Source organism: Acomys russatus, chromosome 6 (genome assembly GCF_903995435.1).
Source record: "Acomys russatus chromosome 6, mAcoRus1.1, whole genome shotgun sequence".
Lineage (NCBI taxonomy): Eukaryota > Metazoa > Chordata > Mammalia > Rodentia > Muridae > Acomys > Acomys russatus.
In genome coordinates, this window is record NC_067142.1 from 47,483,533 (window position 1) to 47,500,126 (window position 16,594).

General features: G+C 39.0%; 1 protein-coding gene across 1 annotated transcript in view; it reads right to left on the reverse strand.

Annotated features, from left to right (window-relative positions):
- Positions 1 to 16,594, reverse strand: part of Hmcn1 (hemicentin 1) — a 424,838-nt gene that overhangs the window by 226,094 nt on the left and 182,150 nt on the right. Inside the window, 1 exon segment of the mRNA XM_051147547.1 lies at positions 15,076 to 15,351. Coding sequence (XP_051003504.1) covers positions 15,076 to 15,351 — 276 coding nt within the window.

A 16,594-nucleotide genomic window follows, 5' to 3' on the forward strand; every position in this document is an offset into this window, starting at 1 on the left:
ACCTATGTCACCTGGTACATGTTAAAGAACTAATGATGCAATGAGCATGTGTTTATGCTCCTGTAAATTTCATAGTCAGTGAAGTAATTCTGGTCCTCAAAGATTTACTTCATCAATCATCTTGGAAAGTATTTGTCTTTCTATTGCATTATTATCTCTGGTGACAGGGACTAATTAATGACAGATATCTACCCTTTCATAATAGCTTAGAAAACATAAGAATCCACCTCCTGTTCCTATAGTAACAGCATGGAGGAGAGCTGAAGGCTGTTTGGTCCTCTGTTTTCCATGTGGCAGCACGTGACTCTCCAGCTCTAACTACCCACTGAATCTGGGCAGAACAAAGCAGATGTTCTGTGTTATTCTTCAGCAGCAAGCATCCTTATTTGGGGGGAGGGGGGTGGAAGCTAAGAGGATCCCTATTCTTGTTGCCTCAAAAAGTGGGAGGCTGTTTCGAACAAGACTTAAAACTAACATCATCCGTACAAATATAACTCATCACTTATTCTAACCTACAAACCTGATCAGCACAAACATTTGTAAGTCTAACAGCAACTGAATCATATTAAAAGTTTTTTTAAAATCACTTTAGCCTGGTGTAAAACTACAAAACTCACACGTCATGTTTCCTAAGTTGGGGTGAACTAATTAAGACAACACTTAAAAGTAACAGTTTCATAAATATTTTTTGAAAGAATTACCAGATTATATTATAAGTTTGGGTTTTAAATGTAAGCAGTAATATGCTGGCATGTATTACAACTGGAAAAGAAAACACTTACATAGTGAAATCTAAAACTGGGACTGTGACTCAACGAAACCAATGGAAACTAAGAAAACATGAAAGATCAGGTGAGAGACCCAAGAGATCATGGTGAAGACCTACACTCAAGCAAGCGACTCAACTGACTTGTATTTTTGAAACTGTAGCTGATTTATTGTGTTTCTGGGTCTACTTTTCATTGTGGGTAATATGTGTTGTGAGCATGTTAAATGACCCATGAGATTCTCATGAGAAACTGGAAAATAATTAGCATTGAATTCCTGAAACTGATTTCTATGGTGTTGTCCAACCCTAAAATGAATTTTGCAGAAGTTGTTCTTTCTTCTAAACAACTGTATTTATCGTAGAGCAAGCTGACTTCAAAACACTACGTAATGACCCCCACTGGTTGAGTTGTCTGAGAACTGTAATTAGTAGCTGTAGCCTAGCCTGACAAACTATTATTTACCTACTGATTTAGGACATTGAGTTTCTTCAAAACATGTTGACATTGTTCTCAAATGAATTACTTCCACTTATGATTAGGGGAGTAATCCCTTGGTGCTGGCGCTGACTTGTATGCACGGAGTTCGCACAATCGGAATGGCGTGGTCTCAGTAAGCACACTTTATAAGAGACAAGTGCTCACTCCCTGAACGTTCCCTTAATTTGCAACCAGAAGAAATGGCAGATGAATATATTTCAATATTTCAAAGTTCTTTCTTGCCTACTAGAGAAGGTCCATAAGTGGCCAGGGATTCCTTCCAAAGAACAGAGCATGGCAACCAAGAACAATCAACCAACCATACAAACCAAACAAGCAATGGCAACAAAACCAGAAGTCAGTGCCCCAAGAAGCCACAAAAGCCAGTCCACTGAAATCCCACAGATAGGGAGGGGATCTATGGGACCGAGTCAGGCATTCCCAGGCTTGCAAGGAAGTGCCACCTGTTGTCAGGAGGTAGAGGTGGGAAAACTGCATATTTGAAGTCAGTTTGGGCCATATAGATAGACTTAGTCTCAAAAACAAAACCAAAAAGTAAACTTTCCAAATGGTACTTAATAAATGGAAAATACAAAAACCTGGTTATAGCCTCTTCCAGATGGAAATTATTTCCTAAATGTTAATAATACAAGAGAATTTGAGTCATGGTTTCTTAATGTGACAGTTAAAGTAAGTTTCCTGAAACTTCTTTGTTGTGTCTGCTTTTATCCTTTCCACAAAGGACATCCGTGCTGTTCAATATGGTGGCCACAAATCTCCACCACCACCAACTCCATCTCAGACTCACAGCATCTTTCTCTAATTATTATCATTACAGATGTATACACATAAATGTATAAATACAGCTGAATGAGTCCATTTAGAGTTTCTGGCATGTACACGTTTTTAGGGCTGACCTCTTGGTATTGGGTGACCACCTAGGGGATTCATTCCTGGGGAAGACTAATCTTCCCAGTTACAAGCTACAGAATTATTGATAACAGAAGGAAGACGGCTAATCTGTAGACTTGCCAGTAGGTGGCGCACTGGCAACAAACCACACAGGCAAGGAGCTATCCAAAACTCAAAATCCACCTTGACAGATGCTGAATTTATCCCCCTCCCCAATTTAAAATCCACACTGAAATGACAATGTAATTGTGAAATTCATCTACTAAAAGAAGACTGATCGTTTCAAAGACATACAATGATAAAATAAGGCTATATTCCATGTTAATCATAGCATAATAACGGCAAAAAAACCCTACAAATTATACAAGAAATCTACATTTTTATATTGTCCAATGTTAATATAGTTTATTTATTACATTGGTATTCATTTTAACAAATTCTTAGCGATCATTCACATGTTAATGTTTCCACTTAATGCTATTTTTCATAACAAAATTAATCACTCACTTACTTAGGCATTGTTTGGTACTGATCATTTAAAATATGTCAAGATAAAAGGCAACAACAACATGATGAGTAAGGGGGAATAATTTTAAGAATATTTACTCTCACTTTTAAAGTCTTTAAATGAATAGTGGCTATCAGTGATTATTACAAGGTCTTTTCTTTAGTGGCGGTTTAACAATACTTTCTCTAAATCATGGAATTTCCAAATAAGAGAGAAAGGACAGAGTTGAGGTTTATATTTTCATATGGCTTTTAAATAGCAGCAAATGAAAACGCGCACTATCACTTTGCGGCGTATTAGGCTACTGGGGATTTACAAAGGTGCCTGGTACCTGTAAACTTACTCTTGATTGCATCTAGTCGGTTAGCACATAAAAGGGATCACTTCACAGAGGCATGTAAGACTCAGAACCAAACACAGCTCCTCTGTGGGACTTTTTATAGGAACCTTTAGAATCTGACAGCCAATATTGTTGGTGGCCAAATCCATTTGCTACCTTATTTATCAGGAAAGCAGCCGCCGTGACATTGAAGAGGACCTGCCATGGAAGTCCAGTGCGAGGTTACAACCCCCCGTGCTGCCAGCTCACCATCCCCTCACTACCTTTATCAGAACCACAACTTCCCCCCCCTTTCTTTATATTCTAGTATAGTAGGTCAGGCCCGGAACCTCATCCTTCCTTCTGCAGCTTAACCCTGACAGCATCACTTAGCTGTTTTCCCCTCTAGGTGTCTTGCCATTTTACTGCGGTGATGCCATAAACTCTCAAACCTAAGTGATTCCTACCATTCTACAAGAAAAGGGCTTCTGAGAGATGTAGGCGACAGAGGCAGGTGGATCACTTCTGTCAGTTCGGTCCAGCCAGGTCTATATAACAAGACTGTGTCTCCAAAATGAATACACCAGTTAAGTAAGCAAATAAGTAAGGCTACAGAAGATGGAGGGGGAGGGGGAACCACACCACCAGGAGGATGGCTTTCTAAACTGCACTGGGCACTCCCTCAGCAGGCCCATATTTCTGTGTTCTTCCTTCCTTGGCTATTTATCTGTCTGCTTTGCTCTCTCACTAGACAGATGCTCTTAACCCATTGGTACTTCCTTCAGATGTAGTCAAGAAGTTTTTAACCATGTAGTATTAGTTCTATTCTAGTCTTTATTTATAATAGCCAAACACACACACACACACACACACACACACACACACACACACACACACACACCACAAAAACAGAAAACATCTTATTATTTTCAATTGGGCAGTTAAGACTTTAGTCAATTAGTCAATTCTGGGGAAGATTGTAATTAAATAACTTTATTACATGTGATATATACATCTTTTATACTCAAAATTTCTTGCCTAAACATTCAGCGTCTTGTACATTCTTCCCATGCACACACAATGAACATATCACTATCCTTGAAACTCCAGGCCACCCTTCTCCTCCACACTTTGCTCTGGGTATTTCTCCTGCTAGCCTGTCCCTGTGGTGTATTTGTAAGAGGAAAAAAAATGAAGCCCCTCCCCTACTCACACTCGACTCATCATAACACCCAGACATCTATATTGGAGGCATCCCATATACCCACATATACATGCAGAGGCAATTCAACTTAGTTCAGCTTAAGGCTCAGTGAGTGCCTCAACACTGCCCATTTTGTCATCTTATATACGTCTGAGAAACAAGATACAAATCCAAGGTTAACACTAGCCACTGCTCAAGCTGGGTTAATTGGCTAGAGAAGCTCACAGAACTTCAAGGAACAATGTACATGTTGACAGGTGGTCACCCAGGAATCTAGAAAGAAGCCTCAGGATCCTCTCAAAGCTCTTAGTCCAATTGCTCAAATAGCCTTTCTTAATAAAACAACAAATGCGGACTGTTTCTACTCTATCAGAATCACTAAAGCAGTGGTTGTAAAATAACTAAGCAGTGTGTAGTAGTACTGCTTTATCATTAATTGTAAGGGATAGAGCCTTGCTGCCTGCTGGCACCATGCTAGCAAACTACTGAATTCCCAGGAAGTGGTCACGGGATCCTTCTGACACACATTTGGTTGGTCAGAAGTACAGGAGGCTTTGACTGTTGGTTCACATCTTAAGTGAGTGCATTCTCTGGGGATGACCTGTGTATCTAATACTAACCTGAGGCAGTGGCAACCGCAGAACTGGACATGTCCAAAGACCTGGAGAGTTGCTTAGTGGGAATAGAAAAGCCCTATGTAGGGGTCCGAGTGCTGTGAATGGAAACAGCCCGTGCTAAACAGTCTGCCAGGATTAGATGGCACACTACTTTCTCAGCCCTTTTCCAGTTGTTAGCTAGCAGTTCTATTATGTTTGCTGACCCTTCATCTGCTCCATATCTTCCTAGCTGCCAGTCGCTGTATTGAGAAGGAAGTATCTTTCACCTAGCTAGTACATTCATCCCGGCATTTGACCTCTCCAACATCTGGATATGCTTCCTGCTGGCTCTCTCACTGGGTTGTGTCAGTGCTCATTTTCACAAGGTCCCTCCTTGCTGAAAATCCAAATGCTCATTGTTTACACCTTCTTTAAAACAATTTATTTTTACATAATTGAATATCTACTAAGTGATCCAAATCCTCTTTGCTTTACAATCTAAATAAATCTATTTCTTAAATTTTTCCTTATAAATTCTATTTTAAAAAACTTTAATATTTGTGCTTTTAAGTTGTAGAGAGAAATAATTCCTTCCATCCAGAATCAGAGTTCCCTGACATCTTTGCAGTGCAGAGATGCCTTAGATGAAAGGCAACGGATCACGACGCATATGCTAGCTGTTGCCATTTGAATGCACGGAGTTGGACTGTGTTGAAACAGAAATGTGATCTATGGGGGCAAGAGACTGCATTTAGCAGATAAATTGAATGTTAAACTTTTATTACAAGAAAGCTAATTTAGGAAGCCGGGCATGGTGGCGCACGCCTTTAATCCCAGCACTCGGGAGGCAGAGGCAGGCGGATCGCTGTGAGTTCGAGGCCAGCCTGGTCTACAAAGTGAGTCCAGGATGGCCAAGGCTACACAGAGAAACCCTGTCTCGAAAAACAAAACAAAACAAAACAAAACAAAAAAAGAAAAAGAAAAAGAAAGCTAATTTAGTTATCTACTGAAATGCTGCATTTATTCCTTTTGTTAGATTTCACTTCTAGGTCAGAAAGGTTTTAAGGCAGCTTAGTTTGTAATTTAGTAATGCAAAAGTCTATAACTTTAAATTTTCAAATATAAATTTTTTGTTGGACTGAGTCAGAAAGCTTAAAACACAGTCAAAAACAAACAAATAAAAAGCATATAAAAATACAAGTAATACAGAGTGCTCATTAACACCAGGAAGCACAGTGAGAACATGCACTAACAACTATTGGAAAGGTGTAACTTTAAATTTCAATTATTACAGACCAGAGAGAAACGTCAGCCATATTATTTTGTCTTGTTTTGAGTATGACAACTTCAAAGCGACAAGAGAAACTGAATGGAAAACATGGAAGGAGCTAATGGGAAGCTGCCCCAAGGACACTCTGCTCCTGACCTTATTTTCCACTTACACAAAGAGATACACTCCACATCAATATAATCATGTGAGCTCTAAACTTACTTACTTGTTTCAGGAGCAATACTTTTGCAGCATGAACAAACAGTGTTTAAATTATCTACCCTTGAAAAGACTTTGTACAAATCAGGATGCACTAACAAATTGTCTATCCTATCTTTAAATCTAAGCAAACTATTATTGCCTACAAATAAAGTTTAGGAAGACTTATTTCAATATGACAAACTGCTTAAAACTCAACTTTTTATTAAGAAAAATAGCACCAGATTCTCATTTTGTGCTTTATACTCCCATTGACACAAATAAAAAGGCACAGTAAGCAGCACCCTCCATGGCCTCTGCGTCAGTTCTTGCCTTCAGGTCTCCGCCTTTGGTGGGTTCCTGTTCTGACTTCCTTCAGTGATAAACAGTAATGTGGAAGTACAAGCTGAATAAGCCATTTCCTCCCCACGTTGCTTTTGGTCATGCTGTTTTATAACAATAGTAACCCCAACTAGGACACATCCTGAGACTTGTCTAGTGGATTGGTACTGAGCCTGTAAGTGTTGCTGAGACAAAGTCAGTAGTATGTTATCTCAACATGCCTAATTTTGATTTATCTTCCTTTTAAAAAATTTGGGCACTCAAAGAAGGCTATAGGGATGGTATCCTTTTCCTCAACTTGGAAACATTTCAAAGTGCCCTTTTATAAGACAGACAAATTACTCAGATCTCGAACTCTTGGATTCCATCTTTCCTTCCCAAATTCCATGTATCTTTCTGTTATTGGGCCAGCTGCAATTCTTAGCTTCAGACAGCAGGAAACACCATGACCTAACTTTAAAGAAATTCATTAAAAGTAAAAATTTTGTTTTGTTTTGTTTTTTAAATTAAAAGGAGATTTGATAACAAATAGAAAAGAAAGACAAAGAAACTCAGCCAGCCAACACTCAGATTGATGGTGAACGGTCACTGGGACATTGGCTTCTGATATCACTGAATTTTGCATCCTTTGGAGCTGCCAAGAATAAAAGCAAGAGTCAACATCCCCACTGGGACATATGAATCTGACTATGTGTCTTTCTAGGGGACCTGGAATGTAGTGCCTAATCTCACTTGTTTTTTTACAACCCATCAAGATAAAAAACAATTCCACCCAAAACTAAGGAATGTATTGTAACGTTAAGTGACATACATGCATGGAGGAGACCCACTGCAATTATCTTCTGTCCTTAAAGTATAAGCCCCATGTCAGTATGCTTTTTACCCCTGCTGCTACAGTGTATTGACATGGGGTACATGTTGGTGGAGGTTTTGCTTGACACCCAGCAACAGATTTCAGCCAAGATGCATCTAGATGAAACTCTCATTGCATTGCTTTGCTTGAATTGGTCATCCTGGACAATTTCCCCACAACCACACCCCAGGACAGTTTTTTTTTTTTTTTTCTTCTTTTTGACTCTTTTAATTATTTCCTTAGTTTGTTTCAGTTGACTATGTTTCTTCAATAGACATAAATCTTAGATGGAATTTCCATTTTTAAGAAGGTCTTGTTATTCAAATATTTTATATTTATCTCAGTGTTCTTAATTTTTTCAACTTTATGTGTTATATCTCTAATTTTAGTTTTATATAGTATTAGTGCCTGTAAGTCAGTTTTTCCACTATATTGTTGTGTCTTTTATCTTCTTTTTGTTTGTTTATTTGTTTTTTGAATTAGGTTCTCTCTCTATAGCCTCAGTTGTCCTAGGACTCACTATGTAGACCACACTGGCCTCAGACTCACAGAGATCCACCTATTCCTGCCTCCTGAGTGCTGCGATTAAAGGCACATGCCATGACACCTGGCTATGTCATCTTTTTTAATTAAAATATAATATTTATTCATATGTATGAGATACATTATAATAATTTAATGCATACAGAATACATTGTATATGCATATATATAATACAAACATGATACAATATATAATAGCCAAATCAGGATAAGAAGAATTTCACCTCTTCAAACATTAGTCATTTTATATATTGGAAGTTTCACACTCTTATAATCATCTTTAAACTACCATAAATTATTTTAATAGACATATATCTTATTGCACTTAAGAAAAGCCAGAAGAAATGCTAGCAGGGTTACTGTGTTTTTGTAGCTCTTATTAAACTTCATTTTATCCCCCCATGTTCACACTCAACACTACTCTTCCCAGTTTCTAACTAGCATTGTTGAGTTCGTTTAATCTATGAGACCGACTTGGTTCCACATATGAGCAAGAACATTCTTTCTGTGCTTGTCTCATTTCATTTGACATTGTGACTTCCAGTTCCATCGGGTTGTTATAAATCAGGGCTTCAGCTCTTTTATGTCTCTAGCCCATTGTTTGTCTATATGACACATGTTCCCTATCCACTCATCATCTGCAGCACATCTGGGCTGATTCCATATTTTTTCTATTGTAAATAATTATGCAGTAAAGATGGAAGTCTCTTTATAGAGTAATGATTTTATTTCTGTGGTATACAGATTCATTAGTAGAATTACTGGGTCACACAGCATTCTACTTTTAATTTTTGCAAGAATCTAACTATTGTTTTTCAAAATGGCCATACTAATTAACATTGCCACCCACAGTCCATGAGTGATCTCTTCTTTCCTCAGCCTCACAAAAATTTGTGAACTTTTTTTATGTGTTTGATGACAGCTGTTCTAACAACAATGAGATGATGTGTCTCTGTAGTTTTGATTTGCCTCTCCTGATGATTAATAAAATTGAGCATTTCTTTACACATTTGGTGATCATTTGAGTTCATTCCTCTGAGAAATACCTACTTACTTGTTGGCAGTTATTTTACCAGTATGGCAAATCAATCAAGACACAGACAAAATAGCGTTAGTTAACCTGGAGCACGGCAGATATTAATCCCCTAAACTACTTCCCATAGAGGGGCAGGTATGGGATACCTGCCGTAATCTCAAATCATCTGCTACTGATAATTTCTGTCAAGCTACCTCCCATGCATAATCCCAAATATTTGCTCATTATCATCATCTGGGCCAAGTCTCCATCCATGCTGGCCACGTGCGTCTCCTCCACCTAACCCATGGTGCAGCCTTCTTCTCTTCCCCTCTCCTCTGGTCTCTCTTCCTCCCAAGATTCTGTCTTCCAAAGCCCTGGAACCTTAGCCACACCTATCCCATTTGTTCTGCCCACATGTGATGGCCTTTTATTGGTCAAGCAGGTTAGGCTCTTAGGCAAGGTACAAGGTGGGGCACAGAGACAGTAAACAGTAATTAGCATCAAAATACATCAGACCAAACTTGGGTGATTATTTGAGTTCATTCCTCTGAGAAATACCTACTTGCCTCTTAATATCTTTCTAATTACATTAGATGTCTTGGGAGTCAGGTAGTGGTTTTGGTTTTTGATTTGGGGTTATATTTGGTTTGGTAGGGGGCTTTTAGTTACTGTTTTGGTATTAATATTTTTGAGTTTCTTATATAGTCTGTGTGACAATCCCTTGAAGTATTTGTCTTTTTTTCTAATAATTTGTACATAATTTTAACATTCATCTCTTTGATTGATTTTGAGTTGGTTTCCGTACATGGTGAAAGGAAGGGAGCTAGTTCTATTCTTCTGTACCTGCACAACGTTGCCAGCACCATTGACTGAAGAGACCGTCTCTTTTCAACTGCATGTTCTTACAGCCTTTGTCAAATATCTACAAGGGGTCTGAAAACAGTTTTTGGTTCTTACTCCATTGGTCTTTGTATGTATTTTTATGCCAGAGCTCTGCTATTTTAGTGATGAAGCTCTGTAGTGTGTTTTGCAGTCAAATACTGTATTAACTCCAGCCTTTGTTTGGTTCTCTGTATTTTGGATTAGAATCACTTTGGCTATTCTGGACCTTTGGTGGTTACATGTGAAATTAAGATTTCTTTTTCATTTTCTATGAAGGAAGTAATTGGTATTTTGATGAGAATTTCATGGAGAAGCATTGTCACGGACGTAATATTAACTCTGCTAATCTGTGAGCATATGTTATCTCCCCGCCCCCCCCCCCATTTTTGTTTTTTTGGGTGTGTTCCAGAATTTCTTTTATCAGTTTTTGTCATTTCCATTTGTAAAGACCTTCAATTTTTGGTTAAATATATTTATAAATATTTTTGTAGCTCTTGTAAATGCTATTTTTTTTTAATTTCTTTCTCAACAAGCGTTTTGGTTTTATTTTACAATCCCACTGGAAGGGCTTTTAAATAAGGAGCAAATATTAACTTCCAGAAGCCCATTGACATTCTCTTTATTCAAAACCATCAGAATGTTGGGATGACTCTGGAGACCTAGTAGCCTAAGTGCTAAGTGAACAGATTCAGATTATCTTCTGGGTCATCACTATGTAGGGATTCATTGAGCCCTTTACAAAAGCAACTTCTCCCTTGAGGCCTTGTCAGATTCACTAACAATAGACCTGCCTTCTAATTGCAGAAGATACCTCTGGGACTACGGAATAAAACAACAATCAGATGCATAGCATCTTTCCTAATCTCTTTGCAGTTTCTGTTTTCTGTCTTTGACAATACTGTAAGCCTTGAACTGGTTGTTCTCTAACATAAGACTTCTAGAAAGTTGTCCTGGGGCTTACTTTAAGGCATGTTATTACATTGTTTCTAAAAACATTACCAAATAGCCAGAGCCCGTTCTGATGAAATCAGTCTCCCACATCAAGGACTTGAAATTAAATATTCTATGCAGGCAGCAATCAGATCTTTCAACTTAATGTTGAAAAGGTGCCAAGAGTAATTTTCCTATTACATTAAGACTTTCAGCCAGTCTGTAGGCACTTAGATGCCAGTAATCCTACTCAGAAATTTTGAAGCAGTTTCTATTCTTCATAGGAATAGCTCTCAAAACCAACTGTGTTACTAACACACCAGTTTTCAGTGACTTGAACACTTAGTCTATGCAGACTTTCCGCGAATGCCTGTATGTGTGAGTATGTGTTTGCATGTGCATTTGTATAAATGAAAGAAAAATGACATCAAAACGCATCTGAATAAGCTGTAACAAAAGTTCACCAATATTATAATTAATATAAACTGTATTTAGAGCATATTAGTAGAGGTCTGGGAGATAGCTCAGTCAATACAATGTTTATTTTACAAGTCTGTAGAACTGAGAGTTTGGACTTATGCTAAAGTCAGGCCTGGTGGATTCGGCTTATAATGCCAGCATTGGGAAAGTAGGGAAAGCAGATACCTGGGGGCTCACTGGGCAGCCAGCCCACCACACTTGGTGAGTTCCAGGGTACTGAGAGACCCTGTCTCAGACAGACAGACAGACAGACAGATAGACATACAGATAGATAAAAGTGGGGGGGATACATAAAGAATGAAATCCAAGGTTGTCTGGCCTACATATATATGCACAAATGCATGTACACATACCCCACACATACACACACACATATGCCACTGCACGCATATGCATTTATTCAAAGAAATGGACCGCTGGACTTTTTGGTAAGACAGCAGACTTAGAAGCTTCTTCCATGTAACACAGTGATGAAATGTCAAGAAAAGAAAATTTTAATTCTATCTTCCAAAGGGAAAGTGCTTTAGAAATCCACAAAAGCAATAAGACAGCTGGGAAATGCAGGGACACAGAAGAGCAAAGCATTAAGAAGGAAGTCAGGCTGGACACAGGTCCAGCCACAGAGTGGCCATGGGGTGCAGAAGGGGAGCCTTCTTAGAAGCCCCCCTTAGTAATGCTTCATTGAGGATGAACAGACACTAGTTCCGCTTTCCCGTGAAGGGTCACACAACACAGTCGTATTCGTAACACAAGCCTACAACTCACAAGCCTCAAATTCAGTTGCTGAACTAATGGGGATTTTGTTTGGTTTTATTTTGTTTTTTGTTTTGTTTTCAGAGAAATGGATCAACAATGATTAGACAACTTAAATGGTGGCAGTCCACTTTTGTTTTAAACTGAGCTATCCTGGGGTGCATGAGAACAGGGAACAGTTCCAAGTCAAGGTGCCTTAATTCAACATGTTACAGACCCAAGATGAGAGAAAACCCTGAGAGCCAGTTACAGAGAGTGTGAGAAAATGTAGGCACCATGAAACTTGCCACATGCAGGCAAGTGTATACAGAGAAAGTTAGTCCCACCTCACTCAGACCTGAAAAATTTAGAATAACAAGGGTGTGAAAATGATAGGAGAAATACCATATGGGCGTGAACTTTCTGAAAAGGACCCCAATAATGCAAAAAAAAAAAAAAAAAAAAAAAAAAAAAAAACCCAAGAACCAAAAAATAAATGGATTGTATGAGACTGGAAAGCTTCTGTATAGCAGAAGAAATTATCAGCTTTCCGAATAGGGGAAATCCTTTTCCAATTACACATCAACTAGAGGGTTAATATCAAGAATCTATAAAGCATTTTGAAATTAAACATAAAAAGGAAACATCCAACACTGAATCGGACAGTTCTAAAAGGAAGAAAGACAAATGGCTAATAAATATTTGAAGAAAGAAAGTTTTAAACATCCTTAGCTAATAGGAAAACAAAAATAGAAACTATCCGGAGACCCCAGGTCACCTAGTCAGCATGGTTGCCATCAAGAAAGCAAATGACAAGAAATGGAATCTAGGATGTAATTAAGGAGAAATTTTTAAAATTTTATTTTAATTTATTCACTTTACAGGCCAATCTTAGCCCTCCCCTTGACTCCTCCTAGTTCTAGCCTCCCTCCCTCTTCCCCCTATGCCCCTCCCCTAGTCCTCAAAGAGAGGTAGCCCTCCTCCCCCACCAACTGACCTCAGCCTACCATGTCTCATCAGGACGTCCTGCATTCTCTTCCTCTGTGGCCTGGTAACAAGGGGAAGTGGTCAAAGAGCAGGCAACAAAGTCCATGGCAGGGACAGCCTCTATTCCCCTGACTAGGGGACCCCTATGGAGAGTGAGCTGCCTATTGGCTATATCTGAGTACGGGCCTAGGTCCTCTCCATGCATGGTCCTTGTTTGGTGCATTAGTCTCCAACAGCCCTCCTGGGCCCAGATGTGTTGGCTCTGTTGGTCTTCTTGTGGAACTCCTGTCCCTTCCAGGTCCTTCTATACCCCCATTCTTCCATAAGACTCCCTGACCTCTGTCCAAAGTTTGGCTGTGAAACTGTGTTTCTGCTTCCATGCCCTGCTGGGTGGAGTTTTTCAGAGGACCTCTGTGGTAGGCTCTCATCCTGTTCTTAGTCACTACTGATGGGAAAGCCAATTTCTACAGCCAGTAAGGAAACCAGAAGGCAGGTTCCTTGATACACGAAAAGTAGAACTGCCCTGTAATCTAGCTATCCTGCCCCTTGTCATGTGACCATAGACTTTCAAGTGAGCATATGATATATCATATTAATTGCTGCATTTTTCTCAATAGGCAAGAAATGTAATCAGCTTAGAGATTGTTTGAAGATGAGTGGATTTAAAAGGAAACAGTACATAAACACAAGGGAATTTTATTCACCTATAAAGAAAATGGAAATATGACATTTAGAGGAAAATAGATAGAACTGGAGATGATTGTGCCTAAATAAAGTTAGCCAAGTTAAAGAAGATCAGTTGCATGTTTTCTCTCACATATGAGATTAGATTTTAGCTACACATCTATGTATACTATCTAAGGGGAGAGAGAGTAAAAGGAGAAAGGAGACTGTGAGAAGGGAGAACGATCTAAAGAGAGGAAGGGAGGAAGAGTAGGGAGGAAGAGTAATGAAACATATATGTCATGAACAGAGAGGAACTCTTATTTAGGATAGGAAGAATTGAAAAAGAAAGGGGGAATAGAGAGGGCATTGTGGGTCAAATAAGAAGAAAACATATCCAAAATGATCTGTTAATTAACTAAAAAAAAAAGAACAAAACATAAGGATATATATGTATGAAAATGTTCAATTAAAAGTGATTTGTTTGAATTCTACCAAATTTGAGTATACATAATGTCCTCTACATATATGTTATAGTTGCTGGCTTGATGTTTTTGTGGGATTCCTGACAGTGGGAGATGAGGGGTCTCTAATTCTTTAGCCTGCTTTTGGGACCCTTTTCCACCTACTGGGTTCCCTCATCCAGCCTTGACGTGAGGATTTGTTCCTGCTCTTATCATACCTTGTTAAGCTGTGTTTGTTTGATGTCTCTAGTAAGCCTGCTCATTTCTAGTGGGAGATGGTGGGAATGGATATGGAGGAGAGAGGAGGTGCAAAGCTGTGGTCAGGATGTATTGTATGAGAGAAGAATAAATTTTTTAAATCCTAAATAAGTAAAGAGAGATAGGCTCAACTAATGATCATTAACACAAGGGCCACTTCAAATAAAGAACTAAAATAAAATATACTAGTAAAATTTATTAAATTTAATTTAAAAGTAAACTGTTTAATTAGTTGTATAAGCCCTAGTATAACATTTAAATGAAGACCAAATCCTTGAAGGCAATTATGAAAACAATTAAAATGTTATTGAAATCCACTTGGGGAATGTCTAAGGCCGTACCACCCCTGAGCATATCTGATCTTGTCTGACAGCCACATAGTGAACGAGAGAATTTGAAAATGAAAATATCCAGGGACAGCTTATATAGCCTCTTAAAATGGACATCTGCAACTAGCAGGTCAAGTTACAACTGCAGTAAAGCTATCTAGCAATATTTCAGTTTCCCGTTTAGTCACCTTCAAACAACTGACCACGCCAAGCATTCTCGCATCCAAAGATAAGTGTTTGGGTAGAGGCTGCAACTCTTACAGGGCACACATGGAAGGAGAGGAGCTGAAGAGTAAAGGTGGAAGGACACCTTTGGGCAGAATTTTCTAGTAGCACAATACCTTGCACTATGAGGAAAATCGAAGCTGCCGCTGATCCACCCTCGCTGGAAACCATACAACGGTACTCCCCAGCATCACCAATTTTCACATTCCTCAGCTCCAGGGAGCGGTTGACCAAGGTCCTAATTCTTGCTGAATCTACTAGCTGGACATCTCTGCCACTCCTCTGCCAGGTAAGATTGTAATCCACGGCACTGATGACAAGACACGCCAACACTGCTCTTTCTCCAGGAGTGACTGTAACATTACTAGGCACTTGGATGATCGGAGGTGGCTCTGTGTGAAATCAGAAGACTCATATCAATAAACCTAAAATCAACTTTGCTCATTTATACATGTGACTTAAGAACTGTGCATACATAAATGTATACTGAAAAATCTGTCAGGAGTTTTCAGTATATAACAGAAACTATTGACAAACGCCTAGGCCAATGAGACCCCCAAGTCTCATGATCCCTTAGAAGGCAAGGCATCTGTCCATATCAGATTTAAGTCCCTAGGTTGTAAATGTGAGAGTTGACTTGGCTTGGCAAAAGGATATGGCTGGAAGGCTTTAGGATTGTGAAAAGAGGCAGTTTTCATTTGTTTTGTTGGGAGTGGCCTTTTATTGTAAAGATAGCTACTGGGTGTTTTAAAGTACATACCACCCAACAGATGACAGACATGGCAAGATACAGCAATGTCACCTTTCAAAGGGGCTGCATCTTAGTAAACGGAACCAATACAACTGTAGAGTGAGACAAACATGCTCCTAGTAAAGATGAGGACCAGGTTCATCTCAGAAGGCTGAATGAATTGTAGGGACACTCTTTAGGAGGATGAGGAAGTCTATTGTAGGACTGTCTTCTAGCAATGACAAGGAAACTACTGCCATGATACCTTAACAATATGGCTGCCTGAACAATGACAATATCAATAGATACGTTAATGTGGAAGAGGGGCATCTCACTGGGTCACATCCCCAGACAAAGAACTGCATGAAACTAAAGAATGAGCATATACAGGGGGAGGAAGTCCCCCTCAGCCACAGTCGTAGGGGAGGGGAATAGGAGGAAAATGGGAGGGAGGGAAGAATGGAAGGATACAAGTGATGGGCTAACAATTGAGATGTAATATGAATAAATTAATAAAATATATTTTTGTAAAAAGAAAAAAAAAAGAAAGAGATGAAGAATTAGCCTCTTCCTAATTGGTTATCCAATATAAAGTGGCCAGCCCTGAAACTGTTCACAACTTCTGGACAAAGCTCATGTCTTTCTTCTGCTCTCATTTACTTACAGGTTCTTCTGCCCAGTGAACACCAAAACCACTCTCCCAGCACGACAACAAGGTGTCATAATGCTAGTCCACAAATACATAAAGACAATGAAAATTGTGCACATTAAAATATCTGAACATATGTAAGTACATATGGGGACAGAGACTTTCGAGAGAGATTTCGTACCAGTTTGTGGAGGAGGCTAAGGTTATACATTACCAAATATTATCTGCTCCTAGAACATAAGGACTAATCATAATG